This window comes from Symphalangus syndactylus, chromosome 8 (assembly GCF_028878055.3).
Source record: "Symphalangus syndactylus isolate Jambi chromosome 8, NHGRI_mSymSyn1-v2.1_pri, whole genome shotgun sequence".
NCBI lineage: Eukaryota > Metazoa > Chordata > Mammalia > Primates > Hylobatidae > Symphalangus > Symphalangus syndactylus.
The window spans coordinates 53,471,490-53,490,623 of NC_072430.2; the positions used below are offsets into that span (position 1 = coordinate 53,471,490).

Consider the following 19,134-nt stretch of genomic DNA (forward strand, 5'->3'; position numbering starts at 1 on the left):
TGATTATTATAGGTCTTAGTATCCCCATTTATAGATGAGGAAACTGAGATGTAAAGAGATTATGTGGCTAGCCCTAGCCCATGGTCCTACAACTGAAGAAGTAGCTTTTGGGGTGTCTGCCTAGTTTATAACTCTCTAAAAGCTCTCTTACCTATAGGGAAGCTGTATTTTCTTTACATGATCTCATCCCTTAGGATTTGAGAACAGGTACAGAGTCTGGGCTGGTTTTCTCAATGAGGAAGTAAATTCAGAAGCCTTTGTCTGTCATGTGGACTGAAAGGCAGAGAAGCTGGTCTGTAGAAAAAGAAAAATGAAGTGGAAATATAGAAAGAAAAGATGGTCCTGTGACTGTTGTGTTTATAGTTGTGGTTTCTTCTGCAAGCTTAGCCTCATTCCACCTTAGGGTTCTGCGAGACGCTGTCTATCCTTTTAAATAATACATCTCCTTTTTTTCTTCTTAAAATAATCCAAATTGGTTTCTGTTATTTACATGTTTGGAGTTCCAATATAATGCATGAAGTAAATGGTGATAGGTCTGTATAGCTCTATAAACTCATATTTTTAGCTACTTCATTATAACCAATAAATTTGATTTATAATTATTGTATGTTAATAATTTTATGACAAACATTTAAAAATATGAATCCTTACCCACATTTCTATGTCCTTAGTATAAAATTCTAGGATTACAGGGTCAATATATATGAACATTTAGAGCTCTTCTGTGTATCGACAAAATGCTTTCCAGAAAGGTTGTATCAGTTTTCATTACACTAGTAATGTATGAGAACAAGGCATGTCTATCTTTAATGTGCCATTATTGTCATCTGTTTACATGTGTACTATTCATTCCTAGAATTGAACAGAAATTCTTTCCTCTGCCTGCCTCCCATATTTAAGTTACTCTGAAAAATTTAAATTGTATTGAAGACAGTTTTTATAATTGTTTTAATTGCAAGTGATTTTATTGACTTAATTTACTACCTTCAATGAATGTAAATGGAACATGCCAAAATATACAAAATAATTCTTATTATGTATAATAGTGAGAAAAGTATATCAGAAAGAAAAAAGCTGTTTGGTAGAATAACTGAAGGAAACGTTTAGATAAATTTTCTTGTGATCAAGGATGTGCAGTGAAAAGATTAGATAGTGGTATGAAATTAAAAACATCTAGGATGTCATGTGATCTCTTTTGGGTTTGGTACATTTTTACATTTTTATGTATTTGAAAATAATGTGAAGGACTTGTAATTTTTACTTTCTACTCTATAAGATCTAAAGATTTAATTTCAGTAAAAACATTAGAGGAAATACATAAATGCCACAGATACAGCTGAACATTCTTTATGAAAACGAAAACAGAAGCCAGGAAACCCCTGCCAAATTTAAAATTGTTACCCATTTGTGTAATGATAAACGTATACAGTAAGAAGCAATGATAAATTGGAAAACGAATTAGAATAGGTCACTAGAATCACTAGAATATAATACTAAATGTTACTTAGCATCCATAGGTCTGTTCTTTAACTGTAAAGAGAGAGGGATAGAATTAATAGCTTTTTTTTTTTTTTTTTTTTTGAGACAGAGTCTCGCTCTTGTTGCCCAGGCTGGAGTGCAAAGGCATAGTTTCAGCTCACTGCAACCTCTGCCGCCTGAGTTCAAGTGATTCTCCTGCCTCAGCCTCCCGAGTAGCTGGGATTACAGGCCCCCACCACCACACCCGGTTAATTTTGTGTTTTTAGTAGAGATGGAGTTTCACTATGTTGGCCAAGCTGGTCACGAACTCCTGACCTCAGGTGATCCACCCACCTTGGCCTCCCAAAGTACTGGGATTATAGGTGTGACCTACCACGCCCAGCCAGAATTAATATCTTTAAGATCTCTTCTACCTCTAATTAAATGAAATTTTTATTTAGCCTTCATTCTAAGAAAAACTTAAAAAATATTTGAGTGATACTCTACTTGATCCTAAGGATAAAAGAAATTAAACAACACACTTTGAACAACTTTATATATGAAGGGCAGCATAGTGTAGTAGTTAAGAGCTCAAACTCAGGAATCAGACTTCCTGTACTTGAATCACAGATCCATAACCTGATAGCTGGTTGACTTTGGGCAAAAATTTGACCCCGCTGTGCCTCAGTTTCATCTATAAAATGAGGTGAATTAGAATAGCTACCCCATATGGTTGTTCTGATGATTACATGGGTTAATATTTGTAAAGTTCTTAGAATAGCACCTGGTATGTAGTAAATTGTATGCCAAATAAAAGTTATTAACCTCTCAGTAAATAATCCATATTCATTTCTCCTAATGTCTGCCTACAATTGAATTTTGGCTTAAAAAAAAAAGTCTAGCCGGGCGCGGTGGCTCACGCCTGTAATCCCAGCACTTTGGGAGGCCGAGGCGGGCGGATCACGAGGTCAGGAGATCGAGACCATCCTGGCTAACACGGTGAAACCCCGTCTCTACTAAAAATACAAAAAATTAGCCGGGCGAGGTGGCGGGCGCCTGTAGTCCCAGCTACTCGGAGAGGCTGAGGCAGAAGAATGGCGTGAACCCCGGGGGGCGGAGCCTGCAGTGAGCCGAGATCGCGCCACTGCACTCCAGCCCAGCCTGGGTGAAAGAGCGAGACTCCGTCTCAAAAAAAAAAAAAAAAAAAAAAAAAAGTCTAGGCAAATTAACGGTCAGAAATAAAGGATTGCTGGCTGGGCACAGTGGCTCATGCCTGTAATCCCAGCACTTTGAGAGGCTGAGGCTAGCAGATCATCTGAGGTCAGGAGTTTGAGACAAGCCTGGCCAATATGGCGAAACCCCATCTCTACTAAAAATCCAAAAAAAAAAAAAAAAAAAAAAAATAGCCAGGCGTGGTGGTGGGCACCTGTAATCCCAGCTACTTGGGAGGCTGAGGCTGCAGTAAGCCCAGATGGGGCATTGCACTCCACCCTGGGAGACAAGAGTGAAACTCCATCTCAAAAAAAAAAAAAAAAAAAAAAAAATGGATTGCTATAGCCAGTGAGCACCAAGAAAAAAAGAAAGACTGGATTAGGTAGGAATAGAAAAGAAGTGGAAAGAGTGGAGGACGATACCACAAATATGTATCAGAAACAAGAGAAAGGTCAGTTAGATTGCTATGACTGAGGAATGGGGGAAGAGACAGTCCCCCTAGTTCTGACTTTTTTTTTTTTTTTTTTTTTGAGACGGAGTCTCGCTCTGCCGCCCAGGCTGGAGTGCAGTGGCGCGATCTCGGCTCACTGCAAGCTCCGCCTCCCGGGTTCACGCCATTCTCCTGCCTCAGCCTCTCCGAGTAGCTGGGACTACAGGCGCCTAGTTCTGACTTTTTATAAAATAGAAGCTAAGCTCTTACAGAATTGCTAAATTTACTAATGTGGAAAAGACAGAATTTGAGTTTGCCATTGTAATGCGTTTTGCATTTTGAAAATTATTGTACTTAATGAGCCTACCACACTCACTTTTTCCTGAGTGCTGAGGCAGCTCTACAACTATTGTCATCACAGACTAGATTTGTTCTCAACCCTGGAGGTTTGAATAGGGATTTAAAAAAAAAAATCTGCACAGAATCCACACAAGACACTGGAGAAGTTTTCTGGAGCCTCGAAGCAGATGAGGCTGGATTATCCAATATATAAAAAAATACTTAATAGGGGTTTGGTGCAGTGGCTCACACCTGTAATCTCAGCACTTTGGGAGGCCGAGGTAGGTGGATCACCTGAGGTTGGCAGTTCAAGACCAGCCCGACCAGCAGGAGAATTGCTTGAACCCGGGAGGCGGAGGTTGCAGTGAGCCGAGATCACGCCATTGCACTCCAGCCTGGGCAACAAGAGAGAAACTCCATCTCAAAAAAAAAAAAAAAAATCAGTAGATAATGAAGAAGTACTAATGACTTGGAAACTGCCTGGAAGTCTATATTTATTGGTTTCTGGAGAGGCAATCAGGAATTTCTTCCTCTTGATCTGGAGTGCTGGGGCCTGCCTGCAGCTCTGACGTGTTACAAGCTATAACATGTAGCCCTACTATTTCTTCACAGATCCTTTCCTTAATAGGAACTGGAACATGGATCCTGTTTTCTTAATGTAAGATTATATCAACTAGTATGGTAGTAAATAGCACTTCCCTTACTGTGGTTTTTGATATAAAATATATTTTTAATTATAATGTGTATATGGTGAGTTCAGTTGCTAAATTGATTCTTTGTAACTTAAGAATTCAAAAGAGAAACAGTAATAACACTGACATTAGATGTGAATAGGTCAAAACCATAGATTGAGAATGTTTTAAATTATATTTTTCTCATTTAATGTGTAGATTAAATGATTATATATGGGTCAGTTGTTTTTTTGTTTTGTTTTGTTTTTTGAGACAGAGTCTTACTCTGTCGCCCAGACTGGAGTGCAGTGGCATGATCTCACTCATTGCAACCTCTGCCTCCCAGGTTCAAGTGATTCTCCCACCTCAGCCTCCCGAGTAGTTGGGACTACAGGCGCATGCCACCAGGCCCAGCTAATTTTTGTATTTTTAGTAGAGACAAGGTTTCACCACATTGGCCAGGCTGGTCTCAAACTCCTGACCTCAGGTGATCCACCCATCTCAGCCTCTCAAAGTGCTGGGATTCTGTTTCTTAAGTTTACTCAAAAGGATTTTCAGATTGCAATTTATTATGGTGGATTTCACAGATGCTCTTAGAACTAAGGGTTAACACAGCCCGTGTTTGAGGCCAGGAACTGAATGATACTATGGCCTTTGACACATGTTTTCATGAATATAATATGGTAAGACTGGTGCCTGAAGGCTTATGTTTACTTCATTCAACAAGTATTAATTGACTGCCCACTATGTGCCAGACACATATTGTAGTAATATAGGCAGGAGAGAATTGCTGGTGGCTTACAGCAGGTAATAATGGTAGAGGTAGAAGTGGTCACATTCTGGATATGTTTATTTTTGTTTTTGCTTGTTTGTTTTTTAACTTGAGGTAAAACTTACATAAAATTAATAATTATTTGAAGTGAATAATTCAGCTCTAGTACGTTTACAATGTTGTACAGCCGTTGTTTCTGTCTAGTTCCAAAACACTTTCATCACTCCAAAAGGAACCCATTAAGCATTTGCTCCCCGTTTCTCTCTGACTTCTGGCAACCATCCATGTTGTGGCTCTATAGGTTTACCTATTTTGGATATTTCATATAAATGAAATTGTATAATATGTGACCTTTGGTGTCTGGCTTCATTCACTTAACATAATGTTTTTAAAGTTTATCCATGTTGTAGCATGCATCAGTACTTCATTCCTTTTGTGTTGACTACTATTCCATTGTTTGTATATACCACAAATAATTTACCCATTCATCTGTTGATGAACACTTGGGCTATGCCCACGTTTTGGTTATTGTGAATAGTACTGGTATGAACATATGTATAAATGTATTTGTTTGAGTACTGGTTTTCATTTCTTTGGGGGATATAGTTAAAAGTGGAAATGTGTAGGTCACATGGTAATTCTGTGTTTAACTTTTTGAGGAACTGCTAAACTGCTTTTCATAGCAGCTGCATCATTTTACATCCCAACAGCAATGTACAAAGCTTCCAATTTCCCCGCATACTCACCAATACTTGTTACTTTCTTGTCTTTTTTCTTTCTGTTAATTATTATAGCTATCCTAGTGGAGTATGAAGTTGTACCTCACTGTGTTTTTGATTTTCATTTTTCATTTTCATTTCCCGTTTTTTGAGACGGGGTTTCACTTTGTCACCCAGGCTGGAACGCAATGGCATGATCTCGGCTCATGGCAACCTTTACCTCCCAGGCTCAAGTGATCCACCTACCTCAGCCTCCCAAGTACCTGGGACCACAAGTGTGTGCCACGACGCCTGGCTAATTTTTGTATTTTTGTTAGAGATGGGGTTTCGCCATGTTGCCCAGGCTCATCTCAAACTCCTGGGCTCAAGCAATCTGCCCACCTCAGCCCCGCAAAGTGCTGGGATTACAAGTGTGAGCCACCATGCCAGGCGAGCATATTTTCATGTGCTTGTTGGCCATTTGTATATCTTCTTTGGAGAAATGTCTATTCAAGTCCTTTGCCCATTTTTCAATTGTGTTGTCTTTTTGTTTTTGAGTTGTAAGAGTTCTTTGGCCGGGCGCGGTGGCTCACGCTTGTAATCCCAGCACTTTGGGAGGCCGAGGCGGGCGGATCACGAGGTCAGGAGATCGAGACCACGGTGAAACCCTGTCTCTACTAAAAATACAAAAAATTAGCCGGGCGTGGTGGCGGGCGCCTGTAGTCCCAGCTACTTGGAGAGGCTGAGGCAGGAGAATGGCGTGAACCCGGGAGGCGGAGCTTGCAGTGAGCCGAGATCGCGCCACTGCACTCCAGCCTGGGCGACAGAGCGAGACTCCGTCTCAAAAAAAAAAAAAAAAAAAAAGAGTTCTTTACAAATTCTGCATACTAGATCCTTGTTAAATATATCATTTGCAAATATTTTCTCCCATTTAGTAAACTGTCTTTTCACTTTCTTGATAATTTCCTTTGATGTACATGAGTGTTTTGTTTTGTTGTTTTTTGTTTTTTTGTTTTTGTTTTTGTTTTTTTTTTTTTTTTTTGAGACGGAGTCTCGCTCTTTCACCCAGGCTGGAGTACAGTGGCGCGATCTCGGCTCACTGCAGGCTCCGCCCCCGGGGTTCACGCCATTCTCCTGCTTCAGCCTCCCGCGTAGCTGGGACTACAGGCACCTGCCACCTCGCCCGGCTAATTTTTTGTATTTTTAGTAGAGACGGGGTTTCACCGTGTTAGCCAGGATGGTCTCGACCTCCTGACCTTGTGATCCGCCCGCCTAGGCCTCCCAAAGTGCTAGGATTACAGGCGTGAGCCACCGCGCCCGGCCTGTTTTTTTGTTTTTTGAGATGGTGTCTTGCTCTGTCGCCCAGGCTGGAGTGCAGTGGCGCGATCTCTGCTCACTGCAAGCTCCGCCTCCCGGGTTCACGCCATTCTCCTGAGTGGCTGGGACTACAGGCGCCCGCCACCTCGCCTGGCTAATTTTTTGTATTTTTAGTACAGACGGGGTTTCACCGTGTTAGCCAAGATGGTCTCGATATCCTGACCTCGTGATCCACCTGCCTTGGCCTCCCAAAGTGCTGAGATTACAGGCGTGAGCCACTGCGCCCGGCCTGTTTTGTTTTTTTTTTTTAAGACGGAGTCTCGCGCTGTCACCCGCACTGGAGCACAATGGCACGATCTCGGCTCACTGCAACCCCCGCCTCCCGGGTTCAAGCGAGTCTTCCACCTCAGCCTCCCAAGTAGCTGGGACTACAGGCACACATCACCACGCATGGCTAATTTTTTGTATTTTTCGTAGAGACAGGGTTTCACCATGTTGGCCAGGCTGGTCTCAAATTCCTGACCTCAAGTGATCTTCCCGCCTAGGCTTCCCAAAGTGCTGAGATTACAGGCCTGAGCCACCACACCCGGCCGAGTTGTAAGTTTTGATGAAATTCCAGTTTACCTATGTTTTTCTTTTGTTACACATGCTTTTGGTGTCATAGTTAAGAATCTGTTGCCTAATCCAGAGTCATAAAGATTTATCCCTGTGTTTTCTTTTAAAAAATTTTTTTTTAGATTTTCTTTCTTTATTGAGACAGGGTCTTACTGTGTTGTCCAGGCTGGTCTTGAGCACCTGGGCTCAAGTGATCCTTCTGCCTTGGCCTCCCAAAGTGCTGGAATTACAGGTGTGAGTCACCACACCCGACCCCTATGTTTTCTTCTGAAAGTTTTTAGCTCTTATATTTAAGTTGTTGACCCATTTTGAGTGTATATATGGTATGAGGTAAGAGTCCAACTTCATCATTTTGCATGTAGATATTCAGACGTCCTAGCACTATTTGTTAAAGAGACTATTCTTTACCTATTTAATGGTCTTGGCATTCTTATTGAAAATCAGTTAACCATACATATATGGGTTTAGTTTGGGGCCCACAATTCTATTTCACTGGTCTATATGTCTGACCTTATGTCAGTACCACACTGTTTTGAATACTGCAGTAAATTTTGAAATCAGAAAATGTGAGTCCTTCCACATTGTTCTTCTTTTTTAGTATTGTTTTGGCTCTTCAGGACCTTTTGCAATTCCATATAAATTTGAGGATCAGCTTTTCAGTATCTGCGAAAATGCAGTTAGAACTTTGACAGAAGGGCTGGGCATGGTGGCTTAGGCCTGTAATTCCAGTGCTTTGGCAGGCTAAAATGGGGGGATCACTTGAGCCCAGGAGTTTGAGACCAGCCTGGGCATCATAGTGAGACCCCCATCTCTATAAAACATTAAAAAATTAGCAGGGTATGGTGGTGCACACCTGTAGTCCCAGCTACATGGGAGGCTGCATCAGGAGGATCACATGAGTCCAGGAGTTGGAGGCTATGGTGAACTATGATTGAGCAACTGCTAGATTGCACTCCAGCCTAGGTGGTAAAGCGAGACTCCACTCCCCACCCACCGCCAAAAAAAAAAAAAAAAAAACTTCAGTAGGGATTACATTGACTATAGATCACTTTAGATAATAGTGCCATCTTAACATATTAAGTTTTAATGTATTAAGTCTTCTAATCCATAAACATGGGATGTCTTTTCATTAATTAGGTCTTTTTTTTTTTTTTTGAGATGGAGTCTCTCTCACTCTGTCGCCAGGCTGGAGTGGAGGGGTGCAATCTCAGCTCACTGCAACCTCTGCCTCCCGGGTTCAAGCAATTCTGTTGCCTTAGCCTCCCAAGTAGCTGGGACTAGCGCACGCCACCACGCCCAGCCAAGTTTTGTATTTTTAGTAGAGACAGGGTTTCACCATGTTGGCCAGGATGGTCTCGATCTCTTGACCTTGTGATCAGCCCGCCTCAGCCTCCCAAAGTGCTGGGATTATAGGCATGAGCCACTGCGCCTGGCCTTAATTAGGTCTTTAATTTCTTTCATTAAAGTTTTATAGTGTTCAATGGACAAACCTTTCACTTCCTTAGTTAAATTTATTCCTAGGTATAGGTATTTTATTCTTTAGGATGCTATTGAAAATGGAATTATTTTTCTTACTTTCATTTTAGGATTTTTTTTTTATTGCTGGTATATAGAAACAGCTGATTTGTGAGTGTTGATCTTATACCCTGAATTCATTTATTAATTCTAATATGTTTTCTTCATGGATTATTTGGGATTTTCTATCTTTAGGATCACTTCATCTGTGAATAGGGATGTAGTAGCCCCCCTCATCAGCAGAGGATATGTTCCACGACCCCCAGTGGATGCCAAAAACTGTGGATAGTACTCAACCCTATATATACTGTTTTTTTCCTGTACATAAGTATCTATGATAAAGTTTAATTTATAAATTAGGCACAGTAAAAAAAAAAAGAAATATCACTTTATCTAATTTGTTATTTCTTTTAGTCATTAAGATCTGTAGTCTTTTTTGTCTGCTTACTGATGAAATTCTTTTTTACTTTGACACTTAGAAGTTCAGAATTCTGTTATTCAGTGGGGAGTAAATATGAAAGTCATCATGTAGTCAGAACTGGATCAAGCATTCCCCAAAATTTTTTTTTTTTTTTTTTTTTTTTTTAGACAGAGTCACACTTCGTCACCCAGGCTGGAGTGCAGTGGTGCGATCTCGGCTCACTGCAACCTCTGCCTCCCAGGTTCAAGCAATTCTCATGCCTCAGCCTCCCAAGTAGCTTGGACTACAGGTGCGTGCCACTACACCTGGCTAATTTTTGTATTTTTAGTGGAGACGAGGTTTCTTCCTGTTGGCCAGGCTGGTCTCGAACTCCTGATCTCAAGTGATCTGCCTGCCTCGACCTTCCAAAGTGCTGCTGGGATTACAGGCATGAGCCACCGTGCTTGGCCCCAAAATGTTTTTTTCCATAAAAAAATCTAGAGAACATATCATAAAGGTAGAGACTAATGACCAAAAAAAGTCAGTCAATAAAAATGACTTATTTTGTTTAGTCACCTCATCCCAGTGAAATCTGAAGGTGCCATGGAGCAGAGAAAAGGAAAGCCTCATAGCTTCTTTAGCCTCTGCATCTGGCTTGATAACATTCCAACTCTCCTTTGTAAACACCGTGGACATAGTAAAATTGAATAAATGTGGGTTAAGTCATACTTGGTTTCATTGCTCCTATTTAAAATCTCTACCCTTCCCCTCCCTACCTTCAGCCCTAGCTTCTGAGACTCTATAGGTGATTTTTTTCTTCAGTGTGTTGTGTATAAAGAACTCTTATCAGTAATTTTGTACATTTTTACTTCCTTATAGGGTCCAAGTTAAAAAAGAGAAGGAAGGGCAGAAAGAGTTTTTTAAAGTTGACTTTTTGTTTTTACTTCTTTGGTTCTGTTTTTGTTTTTTGTGTTTTTTTTGCTGTCAACAGCTTTTTAGAAATTAGACTTTAAAGGTTTTTAAAGACTTTAAAGGTCAAGTCCCTGCTGTAGAGACAGACACCACTGTTACCTCTCACCTAGATTACACCAACAGCCTCCTAACTGTCTCCCTGTTTTTGCCTTACTCTCTTAAAATTTAATCTCTGCATAGCAGCTTTACCCAAAACCCTTCAGTGGCTCCCCATTTGATTCACAATAGAAGCCAGATTTCTTATGGTGGCCTCCCAGGCTCTACTTGATCTGGCCCCCTATTACCTCCCTAACCTCTTCTACTTGCTCTCTCTACTATGGCCACAGCTAGCCTCCTTGCCAGTCATACTTGGTGATCAGAAACTTTGCTCACTGATTCCCCTGCCTAGTATATGCTATTCCCACAGATAATCTGCTTGGCAAGTATACTCACTTCACCTCCATTCCCTCTTGCCTCAAATCTCAACTTCTCAATAAAGCCTATGCTGACTATCTTCTGTTTAATACTGTAACCTGCCCCATTTACACTCTGAAACTCATGACCCTATTTTTATTTCTGTTTTAATTAAGATAGACTTGTTTATACTGTGGCAATGACTTAATCCCCAAATTGCAATGACTTAACACAATAAAATCTTGTATCTTGGCCAGGAGTGGGGCCTCACGCCTCTCATCTCAGTACTGTGGGAGGCCAAGGCAGGCGAATTGCTTGAGCCCGGGAATTTAAGACCAGTTATGGGCAACATGGCGAGACCCTGTCTCTGCAAAATATTTAAAAAAAAAAATCAGGCCGGGCGCGGTGGCTCAAGCCTGTAATCCCAGCACTTTGGGAGGCCGAGGTGGGTGGATCACGAGGTCAGGAGATCGAGACCATCCTGGCTAACACGGTGAAACCCCATCTCTACTAAAAAATACAAAAAAATTAGCCGGGCGTGCTGGCGGCCGCCTGTGGTCCCAGCTACTTGGGAGGCTGAGGCAGGAGAATGGCGTGAACCCAGGAGGTGGAGGTTGCGGTGAGCCGAGATCGCGCCACCGCACTCCAGCCTGGGGGACAGAGAAAGACTCCGTCTCAAAAAAAAAAAAAAAAAAATCAGCTGGATGTGGTGGCACACCTGTAGTCCCAGCTACTCTGGAGCTGAGGTAGGAGGGTCGCTTGAGTCTGAGAGGTGGAGGTTGCAGTGAGCCGAGATCATGCCACTGCACTCCAGCCTGGGCAACAGAGCAAGACCCTATCTCAAAAAAAAAAAAATCTTGTTACAAATCCATTATGCGTTAGCAAACAGCTTTGTCCACTTTGACCCTCAAGGACCTAGGCTGATGGAAGCTTGCCCGTCTCGTGATGCATCTCAACATGTAGTTTCCCAGGGTCACATCTATAGGAAAGAGAGAGTTCAAAGGAAGATTGAAAGTGGCATAAGTCACTTTTTTCCCCAGCTCACTGGCCAAAATTAGTTGCATGACCCTAATGTAAGTGAATCCAAAATGTAGGAGGAGCACAAGGAATATTAATGAGCATTACTATTTCTTCAACATATGTTCTCTTTTTATTTTCTCCATGCTACCTATCAGGTTTTATTATATGATTTATATATTTTATATAACTTATACATATTTACATATCATATCATTTGCATGCTTTTGTGTTTACTATTTAGTGCCTTCTCTAGCAAGAATAGGAACTTATACTCCCAGAAAAGAATATAATTATTCTCCCAAGGAATATTTAGAATGTGAAATTAGTGAAACTTGATTATTCGTTGAATACAACGGCTAAGGAAAGAATTAAGGATAATTCATGTTTCTCATTTGGATTACATGGTTTTTGGTGTTTCCAAATGAAATAGGGAATATCAGAGGAGGAACAAGTGTGGGTGATAGGATGATGAGTTTGGTTTGAGGTATAGTGGGTTTACTACCATAGGTACCTCAAGGTGGAGATATGTGCAGAGTTGGATATATGGTTCTTAAACCCAGGGAAATGGGTAGGTCTTCAGCATGCCTAGTAGTAGTTAAAAAATAAGAAAAGGGGCCAGGTGCACTAGCTCACTGCACCTGTAATCTCAGCACTTTGCCAGGCCAAGGTGTGTGGATCGCTTGAACTCAGGAGTTTGAGATACTCATCTGTAGTCCTAGCTGCTTGGGAGGCTGAGGCAGGAGGATCGGTTGAGGCTGCAGTGAGCCGTGATTGTGCTGCCGCACGTCAGCCTTGGTGACACAGTAAGACCCTGTCTCAAAAAAAAAAAAAAAAAAAAAAAGGAAAAGGTAAGACTGTCACTAGCTACTAAGGACAGAATCCTTCTTTATACTAATGTTTAAAGAACAAAAAGAGGAAGATACGCTCTTGTGTGGGAAATGCAGCAAAAAATAAATGTTAAAAGGGGAACCAGGAGAGTATGAAGCTATGACTATCAAGGGTATTTAGAGTTTCAAGGAGAAAGTGAGGGACCATGTTAAATGTAGTAGATATGTTAAAAACAACAACAACAACAACAACAAAAAACAACTGTGCCTGTAGTTCCAGCTACTCAGGAGGCTAAGGCAGGAGGATCACTTGGGCCCAGGAGTTCAAGGTGATAGTACGCGATTATCACACCTGGGAATAGCCTCAGTACTCCAGCCTGAGCAACATAGTGAGACCCTGTCTCTCTAAAAAACAGAACAAAACAAAGCACCAAAAAACAACAATTTTGTACTAAATATTTTCTACTCTTCTTACAAGCTTACTTAAGTCCTTGCTCCTTTATTTCAACCCAGCTTCCCTAACCACCTTGGCTTCAATTTCATTAAAAAATTTGAAGTCATTAGGCATAAACAGCCCCAAATGTGCCCTCCCTTCTTCCCTTTACAAACTTACGACCATGCCCATCTATCCTTTCCTCTTTCCCTCCAATCTCAGGACATTCACAGCCAACTCTTCCACTAGTGCCATCGATACCAAGAATTGTCTACACTTTCTGTTTATGCTTTTTCCCTTTTATGATTTCTGCTCCTAATATTCCATGAAAAGTTTTCTCAGTAAGAGGACCATTTGAAATTTTAGTCGATGGGGTGAAAGTGAAAAACTAAGTACAAAGTGTTGAATACTGAATGCAAGGTAGGGGAATAGCAATATAAATTGCAGATAGCAGTCAGTGATGAAGTGAGAGGGAGATAATGCCAATCCTCCTCCCCAGACAACTGAAGACATTTACATGGACTAGATTCAGGTACTATTCCAGAGGCCCTTTCATTTTGGTGGCCATATTAAAAGTATGTCTCTTACCTGTCCTCCTCCTCCTATACCATGCCAGTGATGGAATCTTCATTGTAGAAGCAGAAATGAACCAGTTCCCACAATAAAGAATATAGACAAATGAGATTTCATTCATTTGTTCATTTGTGGAAAAGTATTTCTTGAATGTCTGCCATGTGCCATACTCAGGGTTAGGTGCTGGGAATATAATGGGGAGTAAAAACACAAATTTCTTGTTTTAGTGGACTTTATAGAATAGTGATTTGATTTGTCTTTTGTTTGTTTATATCTAACTTAAATTTGTTTAACTAATTTTACTTTTTTTCCCCTTTAGTATCCTCTTATATATGGACTGATTCTTATTCCCTGCTGGTGTTGTCTAGTTTGCCTAAGTAGAATTTACATGGGAATGCACTCCATTCTGGTAAGGAAAATGTTGTCTTCTTAATACTTTATTTTTTATGACATTGACAGGAAATTTTATAATTTTTAATCATTTGCAAACTTACCTGAAGCCTAAATGAGAAAATATTGTAAGTCGTCTAAGTTTGTTTTGCTAAAATATCAACATGATGGTTTATGAAGTGTTAATGTAGTAGTCACATTTTTCATAGAAACAGTTCCCAGCAATCACAATAGCCAAGTATTATAATCAAGATAACATTTCTTCCTCCTTCCAGTCTCACTTTTATCTTCCTTTGCAGTCTTTTCTGTGTCTCTCTTATCACTGAGTCAAAACCAGCAATGTGACTACAGAAACCAAGGAGAGCTCCTAAGTATTGTTGAAGAACTAGTGACTAGAAACTATGTGAACTTAAACTTTCCAGGTGCCATTTGTGTTTATATTAAACTCTACTTTTCTTCTCTTTCCCTTCAGTATGTTAGGACTCACAGTGGACATTGTGTTTTGAGAATGCAATTCGGTTCCCAAAGCAGCAGCACAGGGACCCTGTACTATTTGCAGCCACACCCATTCACTTTCCCTCCTCGCTATCCCTATTGACACCCCCTTAGCTCTGGCCTACAACATATCTTGACCAGATTACTGTGATAGTGTCTTAATTAGTAGCCAACTTCCAGTTTGACACTGCTGTACCAGTATTCAATCTGTTTAGTAGACTTTCCAAAACACAAATACGATGCCATACTGAATTATTAGGTTTCCTCCAATGCAAAGGGTTTCTTACCTCCATAACTTTACAAATGCTGTAACATTTACCTGGAATGCCCTTTTCACTTTCTTTAACTTAACTATCCCATTCATTCTTCAAGACTCACTATAGATACTCTTAACCCCTTAAAGCCTTATTACCTTCTCCATCTTCTCTTTCTCAAGACTTGTGAGGTGACCCTTCCCCACTTATCCTAAATTGCAATTGCTTTTTTCCTTATCTGTCAAGTATACTAGACTCCAAGTTCCTTGAGAACAGCAACTGTGTGTTTTAACTCTACCTTTAGCATCCAACAAGGTGTCTCACGAGGCATCTATGAATGAATTATGTATTACCATGGAAATAAAGGATCAGAAAAAAAGGTGGAAGAATTCATGGAATTCTAGTTTCTAATGGGTCATATCAGTTTTTTTCTTGCCCTTAACAACTTAACATTTTTAGAATTTTTTCTCATATTATTTCATTCTCTTATTTCTTAGTTATAGAAATGTTGGTTTCTATCTCAAATTTCTTGCTTCCAGCACCTGCTCCTTCACAGATAAATTTCCAGAAGTCCCAAACACTATTTTATTTTGTTGGGAGGCAGGGTGTGCTGTAATTTTGGGGTTGGTCATTGTTTCTAGGTTTTTTAAAATTTTAATTTTAAATTCAAGGGGTACATAAGCAGATTTGTTTGCAAAGGTATATTGTGTGATGCCAAGATTTGGGCGTCTATTGATCCTATGGCCCAGATGGTGAACGTAGTATCCAGTAGGAAGTTTTTCAGCCCTTTCCTCCCCCTCTCTCTCCCTTCTCTCCTTTTGGAGTCCCTACCAAACACTTTTTTTTCCTTTTGAGACACAGTCTTGCTCTGTTGTCCAGGCTGGAGGGCAGTGGCGCAATCTCGGCTCACTGCAGCTTCTGCCTCCCAGGTTCCAGTGATTCTTGTGCCTCAACCTCCTTAGTAGCTGGGATTACAGGCATGTACCACCACACCCGGCTAATTTTTGTATTTTTAGTAGAGACAGGGTTTCACCATGTTGGCCAGGCTGGTCTCAGACTCCTGACCTCAGGTAATCCACCTGCCTTGGCCTCCCAAAGTGCTGGGGTTACAGATGTGAGCCACTGCGCCCAGCCCTAAACACTATTTTAATAAACAAATTATTTGTGTTTGACTTTTTATAATTGTATTTAATATGAATTGTGAATTTACATACAATTCTTTCTGACTAATCTCTCCTAATTTTGTAATCAGATTAAGTATCATATTTTTATGCAAAATCAAATACTTGTTACAAGAAAATGTTTTCTATCTTCTGTGTGTTTTTAGAGTTATTCTGTTCCACCCCTAAAAGTTAGCATCACTACTTCCAAAAAACCTACCAAATGGTTATGCATCTTTAGTGATAAAAAGTGAATTCCTGGTATTTCTTGGAGAAAAAGATATTAGATAATATCCCTTGACTCATTATCATCATACAAGGAAGAAAAAGAATCTATGTGATTACATTGAATATGTAATCTCAAAGATACTGCTTTTGTTTGTTTGTTTGTTTTTGAGATGGAGTTTTGCTCTGTCACCCAGGCTGAAGTGCAGAGGTGTGATCTCAGCTCACTGCAACTTCCGCCTCCTGGATTCAAGGGATTCTTCCAAGTAGCTGAGATTACAGGTGCTTGCCACCATGCCCTGATAATTTTTGTATTTTTAGTAGAAACAGGGTTTCACCATGTTGGCCAGGCTGGTCTCGAACTCCTGATCTCAAGTGATCCGCCTCGGCCTCCCAAAGTGCTAGGATTACAGGTGTGAGCCACCATGCCTGGCTGATACTGTTCTTTTTAAAAAATGAAATATTTGGCTGGGTTAGTCAAATATCCAGGATGGACAACATCTGTTCTTTTTTGTTTGTTTGCTTTTTTAGAGGCAAGGTCTTGCTCTGTCACCCAGGCTGGAGTGTGATGGTGCAAACATAGCTCACTGCAATCTCAAACTCCTGGGCTCAAGCAGTCCTCCCACCTTACCCTCCCGGGTGTCTAAGACTACAAACATGCACCACCATGCCCAGCTAATTTTTACATTTTTTGTAGAGATAGGGTCTAGCTATGCTGCCCAGGCTGGTACCAAACTCCTGGTTCAAGTGATCTTTCCACCTCAACCTCTCAAGGTGCTGGGATTACAGATGTGACCCACTATGTCCAGCCTAACACTAAGAGTTTTAACAATGGTTATTGTTAGGTAAAAACTGCCTGTTATTGTTTATCTATAATTTTTACTTTTTCTGTAGTGACCATGTATTAAATGTGTATTTTAATGAAAGAAGATAGATACTTCAAAAGTCATCCCTAAATCATGGCTTTTATAATCAAAAACAATGTATTATAACAATACATTTTGTTGTCAGAAACTGTTGTCATCATTGTCATTTTTAAACTGGAACCAGGATACCTGAAATATATTATAGTTAAAATAAAAACAAAAAAGCCATTATGAGATAGGAGACCTGAATTTCAGTCTCAGCAAATCACTAGCCTCTCTAGGTTTGATCACTATAAATGAAAAAAAATTTCAAATTTAATACGTAATAAATCTTCATTAAATGTATGGTATTTAATATCATCTACCATAAATTGATGATAACCTGGAGTATTCCATTTAGATGTGTAATTAACAACTTTTGGGGTATAAGAGTTATTTAAAATAATAAATAGCTAAAAGTATTTGCTAAATTTCCTTTTAGAAAATTTGCTACTTTGAACTCTTTGTTACCTTTAACATTAATTGTTCTTTATTGCATACTTTGTGCTCTAACACTTAAAACCACTTAGTTACACATTTTAATGTTATCCATTATATTGATATCAAAATGATAGCCAACATGGTTATGTCATAAATTTGAATGTTTCTTTTTCTGATTCTATTGGATAGAAGTTCAATATACCCTATCTAGGGAAATATAAACAATTTAAAAACTCAAACAGAGAAGGAAGCAGATTTGTCTAGTTTTGTAGCAATCTAAGTTTTGTCTTGTTTTTTTCCTGGTCAGACAAGGTGTGGAATAATCTGGGTTTAACACTCATGGAGCTATACACAAAAAGTAGAGGGCAACAAATACTGGATTTTTTATGTCAATTGATACATGAGAAGTTATTATTTTAAAGAATTCTTAAAGAGATCAAACATAACAATTTAAAGATATTTAATGAATTTTTTCTTTTTTTTTTTTCTGAGACAGGGTCTTCTTCTGTTACCCAGGCTGGAGTGCAGTGGCGTAATCTCTGCTCACTGCAACCTTTGCGTCCTGGGCTCAAGCGATCCTCCCACCTCAGCCTCCGAAGTAGCTGGGACCACCATGCCCTGCTGATTTTTGTATTTTTTCTTTTTGTAAGAGACAGGGTTTGGCCACTTTGCCCAGGCTGCTTTTGAGCTCCTGAGCTCAAGCGATCCACTCGCCCTGACCTCTCAGTGTGCTGGGATTACAGGCGTGAGCCACTGTGCCTGGCCAGTTTTTTCATTTTTTAAGGTACTATAAAAAACATTTTACAGTATTGAACATATGCTTATATCTATTATGAAAAAATACATAATTTAAAAAAATACCTGGCTGGGCACAGCAGCCCACGCCTATAATCCCAACAATTTGCAAGGCCAAGGAGGGAGGAGTTCACAACCAACCTGGGCAATGTAGGGAGACTTCGTCTCTATAAAAAATTAAAAAATAAGTTGATCATGGTGGCTTGTACCTGTAGTCCCAGCTACTCACAAGGTCAAGGTGGGAGGATTGCTTGAGCCAGGAAGATTGAGGCTGCAATAAGCTGTGATTTTGCCACTCTACTCCAGCCTGGGCAACAGAGCAAGATCCTATCTAAAAATAAAAATAAAAATAATTAATAAAAAGCTAACTTCAGAGCTGTTAACCCTTCCTTTCACTTAACCTTAGAGTAAATATGTATGGCTTTATATAAAGAACTTATCAGTTGTCATTTGTCTGAAACATCTGACTTGATGTAAATTCTATGTGAAAAGTACAAAGTTTAGAATATTTTTACTTTAGCATATAACATGAAATTCTAAATCACTCATGAAATTTAAGATAAAAAATAAAGCAGCAGCTTTTATTTTTGTAGCCAAAATCCTATGGGTATTTACCAAGACTTGTGCCTTTAATTATAAGGTAGGGAAGTAAGGGTAAGATAGCAAACAAAGGGAATATAACCTCATAAGGTGAAATTATTTTGGCAATTTGTGCTCTGAAATATGAAGAATTGGCCAGGTGCAGTGGCTGACACCTATAATCCCAACACTTTGGGAAGCCAAGGCAGGTGGATCACTTGAGCCCAGGATATCTGGATCAGCCT

The 19,134-nt window shown here is 40.0% G+C and overlaps 1 protein-coding gene across 1 annotated transcript in view; it reads left to right on the top strand.

Moving 5' to 3' along the window:
- Positions 1–19,134, top strand: part of SGPP1 (sphingosine-1-phosphate phosphatase 1) — a 46,633-nt gene that overhangs the window by 18,252 nt on the left and 9,247 nt on the right. Inside the window, exon 2 of the mRNA XM_055289136.2 lies at positions 13,965–14,054. Within this exon, the coding sequence (XP_055145111.1) occupies positions 13,965–14,054 (90 nt within the window). The remainder of the gene's footprint in view (positions 1–13,964; positions 14,055–19,134) is intronic.